Raw genomic sequence first — 13,504 nt, 5'->3', positions numbered from 1 at the left:
CGATTGCGATGGGGGGAACGTCATGGCCCGTTAGGGAGGTGGCATGGGGGGGCGTTTTCTGGCATTGCGCCGATGTCTCCTGGGGATGGAGTCGGCGGCTGTGGCATCGATGTGGGAGGTGGTGGCGCCATCATGCGTCCGAGTAGGGCCGCCGCTCCACCCACGTCTGCTCCATCGCGCGTGGTAGGTAGTGGGAGAGAAGGGGAGGAAAGGAAGGAGAAGGGTGGGTGTGGTGGGGCTTACATTCTTCCATAAGGGTAAAATCGTCTTTTCACAGGGCATTTAACGGTGATCGGATGAAAAATCTAACAAAGTGTCATAGAAGGAACCAAAGTTATACCCGGTGTCAAATAGGGAACGAAAAATTTTTAAGGATCAAGAAAGTAACTTTTCTGATGTCAAATAGGAAATTATCTCATTATATAGAACAAGAACACTGCAAAATCTCTGGTAGATTGCCGGTCATCAAGGTATCCACATCTGTAAAACTACTTACTAGTAACGACGAAGACTTGCCAATCTTAAGCCAGAGTTTTGCCGTATGCTTGAGATATCTCAAAATTCTTTTCACAACTGCCCAATATATAGTTGTAGGAGCATGTAGATACTAAACACTTTATTTATTGAAAAAGAAATGTCAGGTCTTGTCAGAATCGAATACCGTAGAGAACTAACTACACTTCTATATTGGGTAGCATCATTCTGACCGAGTAGATCCTCTTCGTGAACCGAAAGCTTTTCTAAGACAGACATAGGTCTTGTTTATTTTCGCTTATATGAGTAGCAAGCTTATCTGATAAGCCTGGTGTTTGGAGAACCCGTTATCTGAATAAAGCTAAGTGTTTAGCAATTTTGATTATTTTCAGTCGATTATCTGACCTGAGTGCTAAAATGACCCGAATACCCCTGAAGCTAGTAATAACTTTCTTTTTGAATATGAGGATAAATCAATAATTCTAATGTCCAGTGGTTGGAGTTCGGATTGGTGCAGCCTTTGCAGCGACCGCAGATGGGGTGAAAACAAGAAGGCACGAGAGGCAGTGGAGGTCAGGGAGGCGGCGACCGTGGAGCGGGTGTGTGAGGCGGCGGAGTGCAGGCAGGCGGTGGCGCGGAGAGAGACGTGGAGTCGTGGTACCAGGCATTGGTGGAAGGGGTATTAGGGAAAAGCGTATGCTTATGGGATAAGCGGCCTTCAGGCCGTGAAGTGGAAAAGTCTACACGCCGTTATTTCTAGGATTGTGAGCAAATCGTCTTGTGTGGGAAGTCGAAAATAAGCGAAGTAGTTGTGTGAGATTATTGCTTATTTTCGCTGGTAAGTGAGAAATAAGAGGAAACATGCTCATAGGAGTGCTCACGTGCTTACAATCACTCATACAACTTGTTTCAGAATATCATATGCATATATTTTTTTCTTGTGATAATGTTATGCCGTCACACACTTTATTTACCTGTATGCCAAGAAAATAGTGAAGATCACCTAAGTCCTTGTCAGCCAACAATGCTGAAGTTGCACTCTGCATCGAATTTGGCAATAATTATGTCATCCGCAATGCAAGGGTCTAGGGGCAAGCCGCAATGAATTAATGCCAGTTAATTGGGTTTCCATCGAACTCATGTTTATATCTGCCGGACTGTTTCCTCCCCTACTATTTGCCATCATGAATTCTACTATGTCGCGAATGGAATGATCATAACATGGAACTAGCAAAGCAGCAAGGATTTTTAGCATCAACTTTTGCATTACGTTTCATTAGAAAACTGGGCCGCGGTCAACATTACATGACTGGGCTGGCCCACTGCACACTGGCCCGGCCCAAGGTCGCTCGTAACAGCTGGACATTTCTCTTTTCAGTTTTCACAGGACCTCTCCAATAAAGCTTAGAATTTCACAGCCGGAAGAGTGACGAGCTGGGACGATCTTGGCAGTCCATGTGAAGATCAACGGCTAGGGGTGGCCCGGCGCTGCGCTGATAGGATCCGGTTCTGGAGTCCCCGAGGGGTCAGGAGCGGGGGAGAATGGAGGAGGCATATAAAACGCGAAGGCCTTCTTCTTCTCCCTCCTCACCTGGCTTCCAGAGAGGAAGAGGAGGGAGGAACACGGGGCACAGGGGCGTCCGGAATTTCCTCCGATTCCGTTTACCGCGAAACCTCTGCCTCCAAGAATCCATTCCTCTGGTTGATCTGTATTCTTCCTGGAGGAGGAGAGAAGCGGATAATTACTGGCCCCGAAGGTGAATTGGAGGGCGTTGAGGCGCGCGCGGTGCTTTCAGGTACTGCTCCTTCCAGTTTACCGGACTGCGGTTCCTTTGCTCTTTTCTCCGATTGTTGCTGTTTCAAGCGGTAATTTCGGTGCGGATTGGAGTTGGGAGGTTCGCACTCCGATGGAAAGTTTTCCTTCGAATTGTTGTGAGTTGCTACTCGTGATTTGTTTGAATTCTCGATTTGTGAGGTTCTTCATGGGTGGTTGATTGATCTGAACGATCCACCCCCTTTTTTTCTTGCTGGGATTGGATTCTACCCGCGCTTCTCTTCCTGTGCTGGGATTCCTCTGGTTCTGTGCTTGCGGGATCCCACATGAAGTGCGGGGACATCTGAAGTGGATTAATTGAATTCAATTCTTCCTGAGCTGCATTTCGGCGTGACCTGAATCAGTTCGCGCTACGATCGAGCGCAATCTGAGCTGCTTGACTTGCGATTCCTGTGATTGGGACTTGGGAGTTAAACTGATTCGGATCGAGCGATTTTACCGAAGAATCTATTTGCTGTCTGCAATTCAGAATTCCTTTACCTGTTTCATTTGGTGTTCCTCGGTGGGACGGTTGGAGGAGGAACCGGAATCAGGAGGTGTTTGGTTGTTGTTTTGGATCTCCTCCATTTTCCCCTGTTTTCTGATCGTCAAGTCTGCACATTTCAGTCTCTTTTTCCCCCCCTTTTGCAAGTTGATCTCTTCCATGCTTATTGTTTCTTTCTTGCACTTATCCTGATTTGTTGTCGCTGTCTCAACTTGTTGAATTTGTAATAACCGAAAATTGGGTACAATACAAGCACAGTGCCCGGATTCTACATTCGATTGATTAGTTTTTTTTTTCAAATTTACTCTTGAACAAATGAGTTATATTGAGCTGAATTACATTTTTATTCCAATTCGATTTCTTGTAACTTTTCCTGGTTTGACACGGGTTCAATCAGATGACCAGTAGCTCATCAATTTCTTTCTAAGAAATTAGCTCACCATTTTCCCCCAGCTTTTCCCTTGTTGATTTGATCAGTCAGTTAAAGTTGAGTTAGATTTCAGTGGTCATCCCGTTTATCGCAGAGATTGATCGGTCAGCGGAATCACTTTATCTGTTTCCAAAAAATATTTTTGAGTAAGAATTGTTTTTGTGAAATGAATCGAAATTAAACAGAAATTTGTTCATTACTTGACGGGTCATCCCAATTCAATCAGTCTCCTATCTTCAGTCTCTCCTCCTCTGTTTGGTTTTGCATCAATCCAGGCAGATAATTAAATTGGACGACCACTCCTCTGATCTTGAGATTCTATTTTATTAGCTGATCTGAGTTTGAATTATTTTTACCAGCATTTTCCGTTCAATTTACATTATCACTCCTCCAGTTTCATTGTGATTTCATCCCTTCTATCCACTGGAATTTCAGCCTGTCGGAAAATGGAGAAAGAAGGGAGAAACCACTACCACACGCGGGGCTCCTCGCGCGGTGGCGGCGGGGGCACCGCGGCGGAGCGCGACCTGCTGTTACAGTGGGGCAACCGGAAGCGCCTGCGCTGCGTCAAGGTTCAGCGTCGCGACGTCGAGGCCGCCGCCACCGCGGCCGCCGAGAAGGCAGCCATCGGCCAGCGCCGCGCCGCCGCCGCGGCAGCAGCGGCCGCGCAGCACCACCCAACCGGCCACACCCACCACCGCGTCCTCAGGTCCGTGCCTTTGTGATCTTCTCTGAAATTTTTTATCGTTCGTGGTGCCGATGTGCGCGTTGCGTGTGCTCTCTGAATGGTTGCTTCGGTTTGGTGGCTAACTGGCTACTGGTTAAACTAGTAACCATTTTGGGGCTATTTGGTGAAGCAACAACTGGCTGTCACGTGATGTCGTCTTCGGCACGTGCCATCTTCCATGCATCGATCAGAAGAGTAGAGGCCTGAGCTGGTTTAGTTTTGATTTGAAGAGAAATTTAATTCGAGTGAACGGCGGACATCAAATTCGAAGATGTGGTCTGTCTTTTTCCTGAAGAACTGAAAAATAGCAAAATTGCCTTCTTTTTTCTTTGTAAAGGGGCGTGCATGTTAGGTAAAACAGTGATGTTTTTGGTTTTGTTGGGGGAAGCATGATTGCCTGATCGGCATTGATTGGCTTATGGTGTTGAACTGTTGATTAGTCCAACGTTCTCTTCCAGAAATATGGAGTAGTCCATGCCTAATATTGCTGAATTGGTATGTGGATGCTACATGCTGGGTTGTTCTAGTTATTTACCCCGTTGAATCTTGATATATATTCTTGGGAGAAGTACTAATCTGCTTCGTTAGCTGTGGTATTGTTTGGTGTTTCCTCACATCACTCAAATTGGGTCCCTGAAAGACTGAAAGAAGCTAGTGCTTACAACAGAGCGCCTGATTTTAGTTACTAACTCTGAATAAAAGATTCTTCGTCTTATCCCCTCTCCTTTGCTATCTGGAGTTTAAGGACCAGCAGATTAGTACTTCTTATTTCCATCTTCGATCAAACCAGATGAGTTATCTGTATTTGAATTTATTCTCTGAATTATCAGGAATTCTAGCTTATGTTTCAGTTTGATTTCTACATCTCTTATGCCATTTTGCTGGTAAACTTTTGTCAAACTGATCCGTGATTTTGCTTCACTGAAACTATTTGTGAAAAAAGAGAGCTATGAGATGAGACTGGTGCCAAGAGCTTATCAGCATTCTCTCTTTAGAAAGGCTTATCAGCACTATGATAGATGTTCTTTGATGGTTGAATGTATGGTACTTCGGTGCCTTCATCTGTTGCTATCTTTGGACTCTGAGGTCACGTCATATGAACTATATTTTGTTGACTAATTTTGGATTCCGAAGAAAACACCAATTTTATCTCAAATCAGTCACCACCACACGTAAAGTGGATGGTGAGGACTTGCTCATTCATTGCTCTCCCTTTTTCCTCTTCTCCTTGAATTCATAGCTTCTTGCCTGGACACAACAAAGTGGAATAGGTAATTGGTGGAAGTTTTGCCTTCTATGTTGCCTCTTTCCCCTAATTTGGAGGTGAATCGTGAATTTTGCAGCCTCTTCAGAATTTTAATAATGTCTTGAAGTTAATTGCATGAGGGTTGCTCGAGAAAAATTGCATGAGGGTTAAAAATCCAGCATTTGATTCTCATTTTTTTGAAATGTAACCATTGGAGTGTTCCTCTTTCTTGCCAACTGCAGTAGTCTAATCCATGCCTCCTCGTTTTAATAAACAATGAAATTTAGGCCCTCTTTGTTGACTGAAAAAAATATACACGGACTCATTGAATCTTATTCGAAGGAATATATCTTGAAGTTAGTTGCATGAACCTTCCCATTACCAGAACATGGGTGATTCTGTCCATTGTGTATCCTTCTCCTTATCATGTTTCTTTTTACTAGGCCTTACTTATGAGCAACAAGATGCTTTTTTTCTGGTAGATTCAAACTAATGAGGCATTCTTCTGCATCTTTCCTAATCGACTATGTTGTTACTGAATTTGTAGGAACTCGGAAGAGTTTGCAACCATGAAATCGCCAGCACATCAACAACAAAACAATGGCATCCACACGGTTGCTTCACCAGACAGGGAACGTCCTGGTAGAGGTAACAACAACGGAGTTCCACAGACCTTTCCAGATGACAAGAAAGGCTCTTCATCAGGGAGTGAGGGATCCATCTGGCCGAAGTTTGCAATCACCCTGTCAAACAGGGAAAAGGAAGAGGATTTTCTGGTTTTCAAAGGATCCAAGCTGCCTCAAAGACCCAAGAAAAGAGCCAAAGTTATCCAGAGAACCGTCAATGTATGACTATGATCCTCGCATATTAGCTTTCAATCTGAAGAATTTATTTTCAGTTAAATTGAATGCTCTCGGTTCACATCAATGCATATAGGATTCTATATTATATTGCAGTCCATAGTAACAAATAATAAATAAGTATACGTTGCTTCATGCAGAGAGATTCCAAACTCAAAATTCAAAATACTGGTAGACAGCAGTAATCTACTTTCTGCCTGTTTGTTTAGAAAAATAGTAATCTACTCCAAACTTTAGATATCCCTGGAATGCAAGGATTTACCAGCGCTGTCAATCATTTTGGATATGCATATTTAATAGATATAGCCATACGGGGCATCAGATCACATGGGTTATAGGGCCACCTCTGTGCACGCTGTCCCTCTGGCATAGGAGGCTTGCAAATAAAATACATTTGGCGGATTCCTTGCTTTCTTATACCTGGAGATTTAATTTGTTTGCCAAGAAGCATGATCTATATTCTATAACACCACAGCATGCTTCTGTCTGAAGCAAATAAGGTAGTTTAAAAGCTGATGCTTCCCGTTTGGTTGTCCCCTCAATGCTTGATGAGTTGCACTGACACCTGGGGTCCCTACAAGTACTATCAGAAAGCACCTTTATTTCAAACGGTAGAACTAATTAGCTAGTCTTGATGTCATGATACCAAGTTTCAATTCTTGTACTAGTTAGCTAATATTCAGTGCCTTTGGGCAGGGGTTGTTTCCCTATGTCAGTTTAAATCCATCTCTAAAAATGTTACTATGCTTTTTATTTTGCGATCAAGCATGCTTGGAACTAAGCCTAAGAAAACTTTTACATCTACTATTTTTCTCGTATGCTTTCTTGATGGTGCATATTAGAAAAGTCACCATTCTGTGATTCCTGCCTTAATTTTCTTCATCTTTCGCAGTTTGTCTGCCCGGGAACGTGGCTATGTGACTTGACTCTGGAAAGATATGAAGTCCGAGAGAAGAAGGTTTCCAAGAAGGTGGGTGGATTGGCATGCTGATACCAACTTCAGACTGTAGCTCGCGCTACAAATCCTATACAATGCTCATGAAGGAATTCAGTCACCTGATATTTTAATTGATTTTGCAGCGGCCCAGGGGACTGAAAGCTATGCACGATATGGACAGCGACTCGGAATAAAAAGAGATCACTGAACCGTGAGAAGGCGAGTATTAGAAAAGAAAGCCAGGACAGGACCAAACCCAACAGAAGAAATTGACGTAAAAGCATTCTGACGGAATGATTGTTCACCATTTCTCGCGATTGCTACCGGAGATCAATCCCTTCCAAAAGAACTTCAGGAAATCAAGGATGGCAGAAGTGGCGGACTTTGCAAAGAAGAGCACGGAGGGGCTGCAGGAGCAGGAACTTTACTAGTCTGCTTTTGCTCCTGTGAACATGAGCTACTATTCACTTCCCTGTAAAGCAGCAACTCATTTTCTCAAGCCCCTCATGTTAATAACGGCCGAGCGCATCTTCCCTTGTCAAATGGCAGAGTGATCCAGAAGGCAGTCCAGGTGGACGTGTAGTTCGCCCTGTGTCTGACAATAATACTGGCCTTCAGTAGCTTTTCTCTGTTTCCCCCTCTTGTGCATGGTGCTGTAAAGGTTCAGTGTATATTCAGTTAGGAGCATGCATGGCGCCGTGTCAAGTTGTTGATCAGGCAACACGAATGACTGGACCTCGTGTAATTCAGGACTTGTAAAATTTTGAAGTTTCAGTAAATTTTGTCACAGGCTCACAGTTCCACTGTTTCTGTTGTGGACTCATTGATATGTGGTGATTGTCCTGCCACCCGCAGCGACGCTCGGTGCGTGGCGGCTGGCGAGCGAGGAGCGGTCGTTCGCGGCCGGCCGAGGCGCCGTTCGCGGCGTTGCGGGTCGCAGGTTGCCTTTGGGCACGCCCTGCGCGTAGGCGTGGCGAACGGCACGTCGCAGTCGGGCTGCGACGACCGACGAGCAAGGCTAGCAGCCTAGCATTAACAACCACGCGTTGTTTCTTTTTTCCACATTTTTTAAGAACATCTTTTTAGAGAAATGTGAAAAGGAAAGTAAGGAAGCGGAAGTAAACTACACCATGTTCCTCGACCCGCTATCCCTCCCGTCGCCGCCCCCTATGCTGCTAGCGGATGGCAGAGCCCAACCCGCCCGCTCCAAAAAAATCCTGCGCCGCAAGCCACAACACCAGAACATGCTGCAGATCCATACATCCCCCACCCCGGTGAAGCAAAGCTCGTGGGAGAGCTTCTTCCTCGACTCCCCGTCTCCGTGCCCCGCCATGGCCGACCGCTAACCAACGAGGTCGATTGGGTGCCACCCACACTGGATCTGCGTACCTCTCAACTGAATCTAGTCTCCGCCACGCCAAAACTTCCCTCCACCTACGCGGAGGCTGTCTACCATGGAAGGTCAAGCACCCCACTTCCAGCATTTACTCCACTGGCCGCCCAAGATATACCAACTTGCCGCTCCTCTGTGCACCAGGATTCCCCTGCTACAGGCTTTACTCCTCCACGCGATCCTCCTCCATGGAAGCACATCAAATCCACCGGAGCCGAGGGGACTGCTCAAGCTAGGGGTAGTACAAGGAATGGCGTGGAGCCGGGCTAGACTGCGGCGCGAGGATGCAAACAACGTTCAATGCGCCGCGAGCTGGCAAGTCCGCGCTGACACGACGGCTGACAAGACCCCTCTTCAAGGCCATCTTCAAGACGCCAGCCCACCGCCGTTCTCCAAGCCTTCAATTGGGCAACCGCGGGGAGGTGCTTCAACTGCCTCGCCCGGGACCATCGTGTGTCTGCCTGCAGAGATCCCAAGAGCACCACTGCCGCGCCCGCCGCCAGCAACGCCCAACCCCAACTTCGGATCCCCACCGCCAACGAAGCAAATCCCAAGTGCGCCGGACCACAGCTCATCCACCGCGACCAACTCCTCTGCCCCCGCTGCCCCAACCGTTGTCGACTACACCTCCTTTGCCGCCACCACCGCCACTGCACCCAGGCGTCAAGCCGATGGCGATTGGAGATCCCGACACGCACCCGGAGGTGGACACGGTCTTCATCCCCAACTCCTTCAACCTCGAGTGGGATGTCCGTGACTGGGAGGGCTGCACGCTGGTCCCGTGGGCAATTCACTTGCCACGGGACGCCGGGGCTCAGGACTTTGAAGCCCTCCTACTTGACAAGCTGCAGCTGCGTCGTGGCGCCATCACCGTCACCATCAACCAACCGGAGCCATTCCTCATCTGGTTTGAGCACAATGACAAGTGTGATGAGGCGCTGCGCCAAGGCAGGTTCCAGGGAAACGACATTGACATATGCCTGCGGTGTTGGTGTAGCCTCACGCATGCGCTGAGCATACGGATCTTCTACCGCGTTAGGCTCTACCTCGACGACATCCCCGACCATGCCTGGACGCCGAACATCATCGAACGCGTCATTGGCAGCAAGTGCGCCCTACAGTGCATCAACACCGACCTCATCCAACCTACGGACATGAGGCACATCGACCTGTATGCGTAGACTGCCAATTCGAGCGAGATCCCCAAGCGTGTGTGGCTCGTCTTCACCCACAAGTCGTCTTACAAATCCACGCCGGTCTTCGTCACAAAGGAGCTGCCGAAACGCTGGCATCAGGGGATCTGCTATGAAATATTCCTTCAAATTGGCCTCGTTGAAGACTACTCAACAACTGCTCATGACCTTCCGAGCGCGGCGGCAAACCCCGCCGCCTTTGCTCCGATCCAGCGCCCCTATGTTTGGCACTACAACATCATGGATGGAGCTTTGGCGGACACAAGGTCGAGGTTCCCTACACGCCTTCCTAAGCCCATCTCCCCCCCTCCGCAGGAAGGACGACTGCGACTAGGAGCGTGCGTGCGGCAACGCGCACGACAAAAGGCGAGCAGCCGGCGAGCAGGGGCGCGACAACAGGCGCGACTACAAGCGAGGGGATGGCAGGCGCCGTGATGGCAGGCGCACTTGCAAGGAAGGGGGATTCACCTGGCCTCGACGCAACGATGACGGCAGCAGTGATGACTACACGCACCCTGGCCGGGGTGTTAGTGGCACTTGCCGCAACATCGAATGACACCATGTCGTGCGCCGGGAGCGGACATGGTCACCACGCTGCTGCGACGGAGCGTTCCATGGGGGACATCGTAGGAGTGAGGGAGCAGCACCTCTTCAAGCCCTCCCCAAGGTCATCCACTCCAGCTTCAGCGCCTTCTCCCCCGCCTTGCCAAATGCGGAGGAGCTCAGGGCCATGGAGCCTATGGCAATACAGGCTCTGTTCTACGTGCAGGCCTCGGCGCTCAGGAGAGCGATGCAGGCACTTCTCGGTGACAAATCGAAGGGGTTGCTCCATGATGCCATGGACTACATCGACAAAGCATCCTGCCTTGCTGACTGGCTCGGCATCGACGACGCCCCTTGTCGGTGTTTAGACCCGACAACCTACTGAGGGGGTTCCCGAAGTAGTATTTTATGTGTAGGGCTCGCTGAGATTAGGAACTCGAAGATGAACTCGAACACACGATTTAGACAGATTCAAGCCGCTTAGATCGCATAATACCCTACGTCTTGTGTGTTGGTTGTGTTGTATTGATTGAACTTGTTTGGAAGGGGGTCCCTGCCTTGCCTTATATTGCTGGGGGCAGGGTTACAGGTCGGTTGTTTATAAGAATACTAGTCGTATTCGACTAGAGGGTCCTACTATATCTGCTATGAGTAATTTTCTAATCCTCGACTAGTTCTTGTCCTCCACGTAGACCACGCCGTCCTGCACCGTAGTCTTCATGTCTGACACATCTCTTTGTACAGTCCCGTATCTAGGACTATCCAAACCTTTAAGTGGACCCATAAATGTATGGACGACAAGCCCTCGAGTACTTTTTAGTCAAATGTAGCAATCTCGAGTACTTCTGTAGACACCTCCGGCTAGTTTGTGGTGCTTTTTTAGTACTCCATCGGATTGAGTCTTCGAATGTAAACGAGTACTGCCATGCGGCAAGAATGTGCTCAAGCCTCATTCGACTTGGCCTTGAATCTTCAATCTTGAATCTTATTTGGAAGTGCGATGAAAATCACACTCCAGATGGAGTAGCCCCCGAGCCTTAGGTTGAAGGTTGAATTGAAGAATCAGGCTGAGGGCCAATCTTATAATTTCACATCTCTTTTACCTTAAAACCCAAAGAAAAAACTTTTTAGCCAATGGGCATGTGGTACACAACCCTTGAGTTGTTACATGACTAGTTTGGGTATAAGGGTCAACCACTGGTCAACGTGACCGTTCGTCAACAGTAACCTTATCTCTTTTTGAAAAAATTGGAAACTGTCAAGCGATAACTTCGGACGTTTAAAAATGGAATATTCCCGTTAATCTCACCTTTGTTTTAACTATGCTGCGGTTATAAATAACGGAGGAAATCATCCCTTCCGTTTTCACCTAAGCCATCTGCCCTTTCATCTTCCACATTGTAGCCCTAGTGCCGCCGCTTGCTTGAGCTCAAGCGCCACCGACCCCCACCGTTTAGCCCCCAAGCACATGCGCAAGAAGACCCTCGTGAGAACATGAATGAGGAAGAAGGCAACATCCAGCAAGGCAGCGTTGAGCAAGAAGAAAAAAGGTTGAGAAGAAAAAGGAGATCCAGTTGCCAGCTCTGAAGTACGGCAAGACGGACCAGACAGCTCCGCCAAACCAAGCATGCGCCTGAAAGAAATCCATGTTGAAGGATACAGGTATCCAAGCATTGGTGATGGCCAATCTTCTCCAGGAGCCAGACTTCATCAACTGGAGGGTGTCCTGTAGCAAACCGTGGCCAATGGAGAACTATACCCATGAAACGGTAATTTTCACGCATTTTATTGAGCGTGGTTTGGCTTTGCCCACATCAGACTTCTTCCACGGGCTTATGCATTATTACAAGTTGGAGTTAGTCCACCTCAACCCCAACTCGATTCTGCACATAGTAATTTTCGTGCATATGTGCGAAGCGTTTCTCGGAATCCAGCCACACTTCCAACTCTTCTGCAAGTTCTTCAGGGTTAAGCCCCAGCCCAGAATGGATCATACCGAAGTAGTCGAGTGGGGGGGGGGCAGGCATTCAGTTACGGGAGAAGGTTAAAGGCTTGTACTTGGATTACGAGATGATTGACTCTCATTCTGGCTAGAAGGAGAGGTGGTGTTACATCAGGAATCATGAGCCCCGACTACCCAAGGTGACAGGCCACTGCCCAGTTTGGAACAATCAGTGGTTGGACGAGCCTACGCATGGAGATAGCCTTCAGCTACCCAAGCTTCTAGAGAAGATCTCCGTACTCAAGTCGCAAGAGCTGACCAGAGTCGGGGTAATTTTTAGTTTTATGAAGAGGCGAGTCCAACCCCTTCAACTGCGCTACACCTGAGGGTACGACTACTCGGGCCCTAATGATCCATCCCGGATGATGTCAGACAACATCTCTGTGGATGAAGTCATGGCGCGATTGAGGCACCTTTTCAAGCGCGCGAGCATTATCCGAACTATTCTTCGGGAGTTTTGCACCGTGAACCCGCCAAGCAGTGCAACTACCCGTGGCCTTAGCCCCCGAGTACTAATTTTTGTACTTATCTTTCTTTTTGCAGGAAGAAGTTCACTTGTTTTGCTCCGCTCCTCCTCCACCCAGATCGGATGGCTCTAACACCACTCTGCATGTACATACAACTGTGGATGTACAGAAGGCAGTCGAGGAGGAGGAGTCGGAAGTTTCTCTTCCTTCAACAGCTCTGACTCAGAGGCTACCGAGGAATTTGTCATAATGGCCTGACCATCGGACAAGGCTGGATCTTGCTCTAGGACATCAAAGTGTGAAGCTGAAGATAATTTGGAGGCCGGATTAGTGCCACCACCAAAGAAGAGGTGCACTGTTGCCGTGAAGCGTGTGGTGAAGAAGCCGCTCACCGCCGAGGACGTCCCTCCTCCGGTAATCACATACGAAGAAGGATAAAATCCTGAGGATCAAGTACTCTTAAGTTGTTTCCTTACTACCATGTTTGCTCAGTTATGACATTAGAGGATTGCAGGTAGTCGGGGAGGAGACAGAGGCGGAGAAAATGACTACAGAAGTTGTGTAGTAGGAGCTGCCAGCGATCAAGGAGGTCATCGAGCTGGATGATGACGAGGAGCCTCCCATTGCTAGAGCCAACCCCATCAGTGCGTAAACTACTCAAGAAGCGGAGATGGCAACCAAGGTTAGTGAAGATCAAGCTGCGATCCAACCGGCCGCACCGAAGAAGCTGTCACCCACTATCAAGCCTATGCGCTTGACGGGAGAGCCCTCTTTGAAAACAAATAGGTCCACCAAGTAAGTACTAGAATTTTATCCGAGTACTAATTGTGTCTTCATATTGCCTTGCAGTGTGTCTTAACACTTGTTGTTTTTAGGAAATCTGCCAGCGTGGACATTGGAGGCCCGAGCCCAAA

The 13,504-nt window shown here is 48.0% G+C and overlaps 1 protein-coding gene across 1 annotated transcript; it reads left to right on the top strand.

The window, feature by feature from the left end:
- The first annotated feature begins 2,016 nt into the window (after positions 1 to 2,016).
- On the top strand, positions 2,017 to 7,800 carry LOC101762134. The gene is made up of 5 exons (XM_004961301.2): positions 2,017 to 2,270; positions 3,658 to 3,931; positions 5,743 to 6,040; positions 6,948 to 7,025; positions 7,136 to 7,800. Exons 2-5 carry the CDS (start codon positions 3,669 to 3,671, stop codon positions 7,184 to 7,186), a joined length of 690 nt encoding a protein of 229 aa, XP_004961358.1. The 5' UTR covers positions 2,017 to 2,270; positions 3,658 to 3,668; the 3' UTR covers positions 7,187 to 7,800.
- The last annotated feature ends 5,704 nt before the right edge of the window (positions 7,801 to 13,504 follow it).

The sequence above is a fragment of the Setaria italica genome, chromosome III (assembly GCF_000263155.2).
Source record: "Setaria italica strain Yugu1 chromosome III, Setaria_italica_v2.0, whole genome shotgun sequence".
In the NCBI taxonomy this organism is placed as follows: Eukaryota; Viridiplantae; Streptophyta; class Magnoliopsida; order Poales; family Poaceae; genus Setaria; species Setaria italica.
The sequence above is the reverse complement of the archived record's forward strand: the minus strand, read 5'-3'. Positions and strand labels throughout refer to the sequence as shown.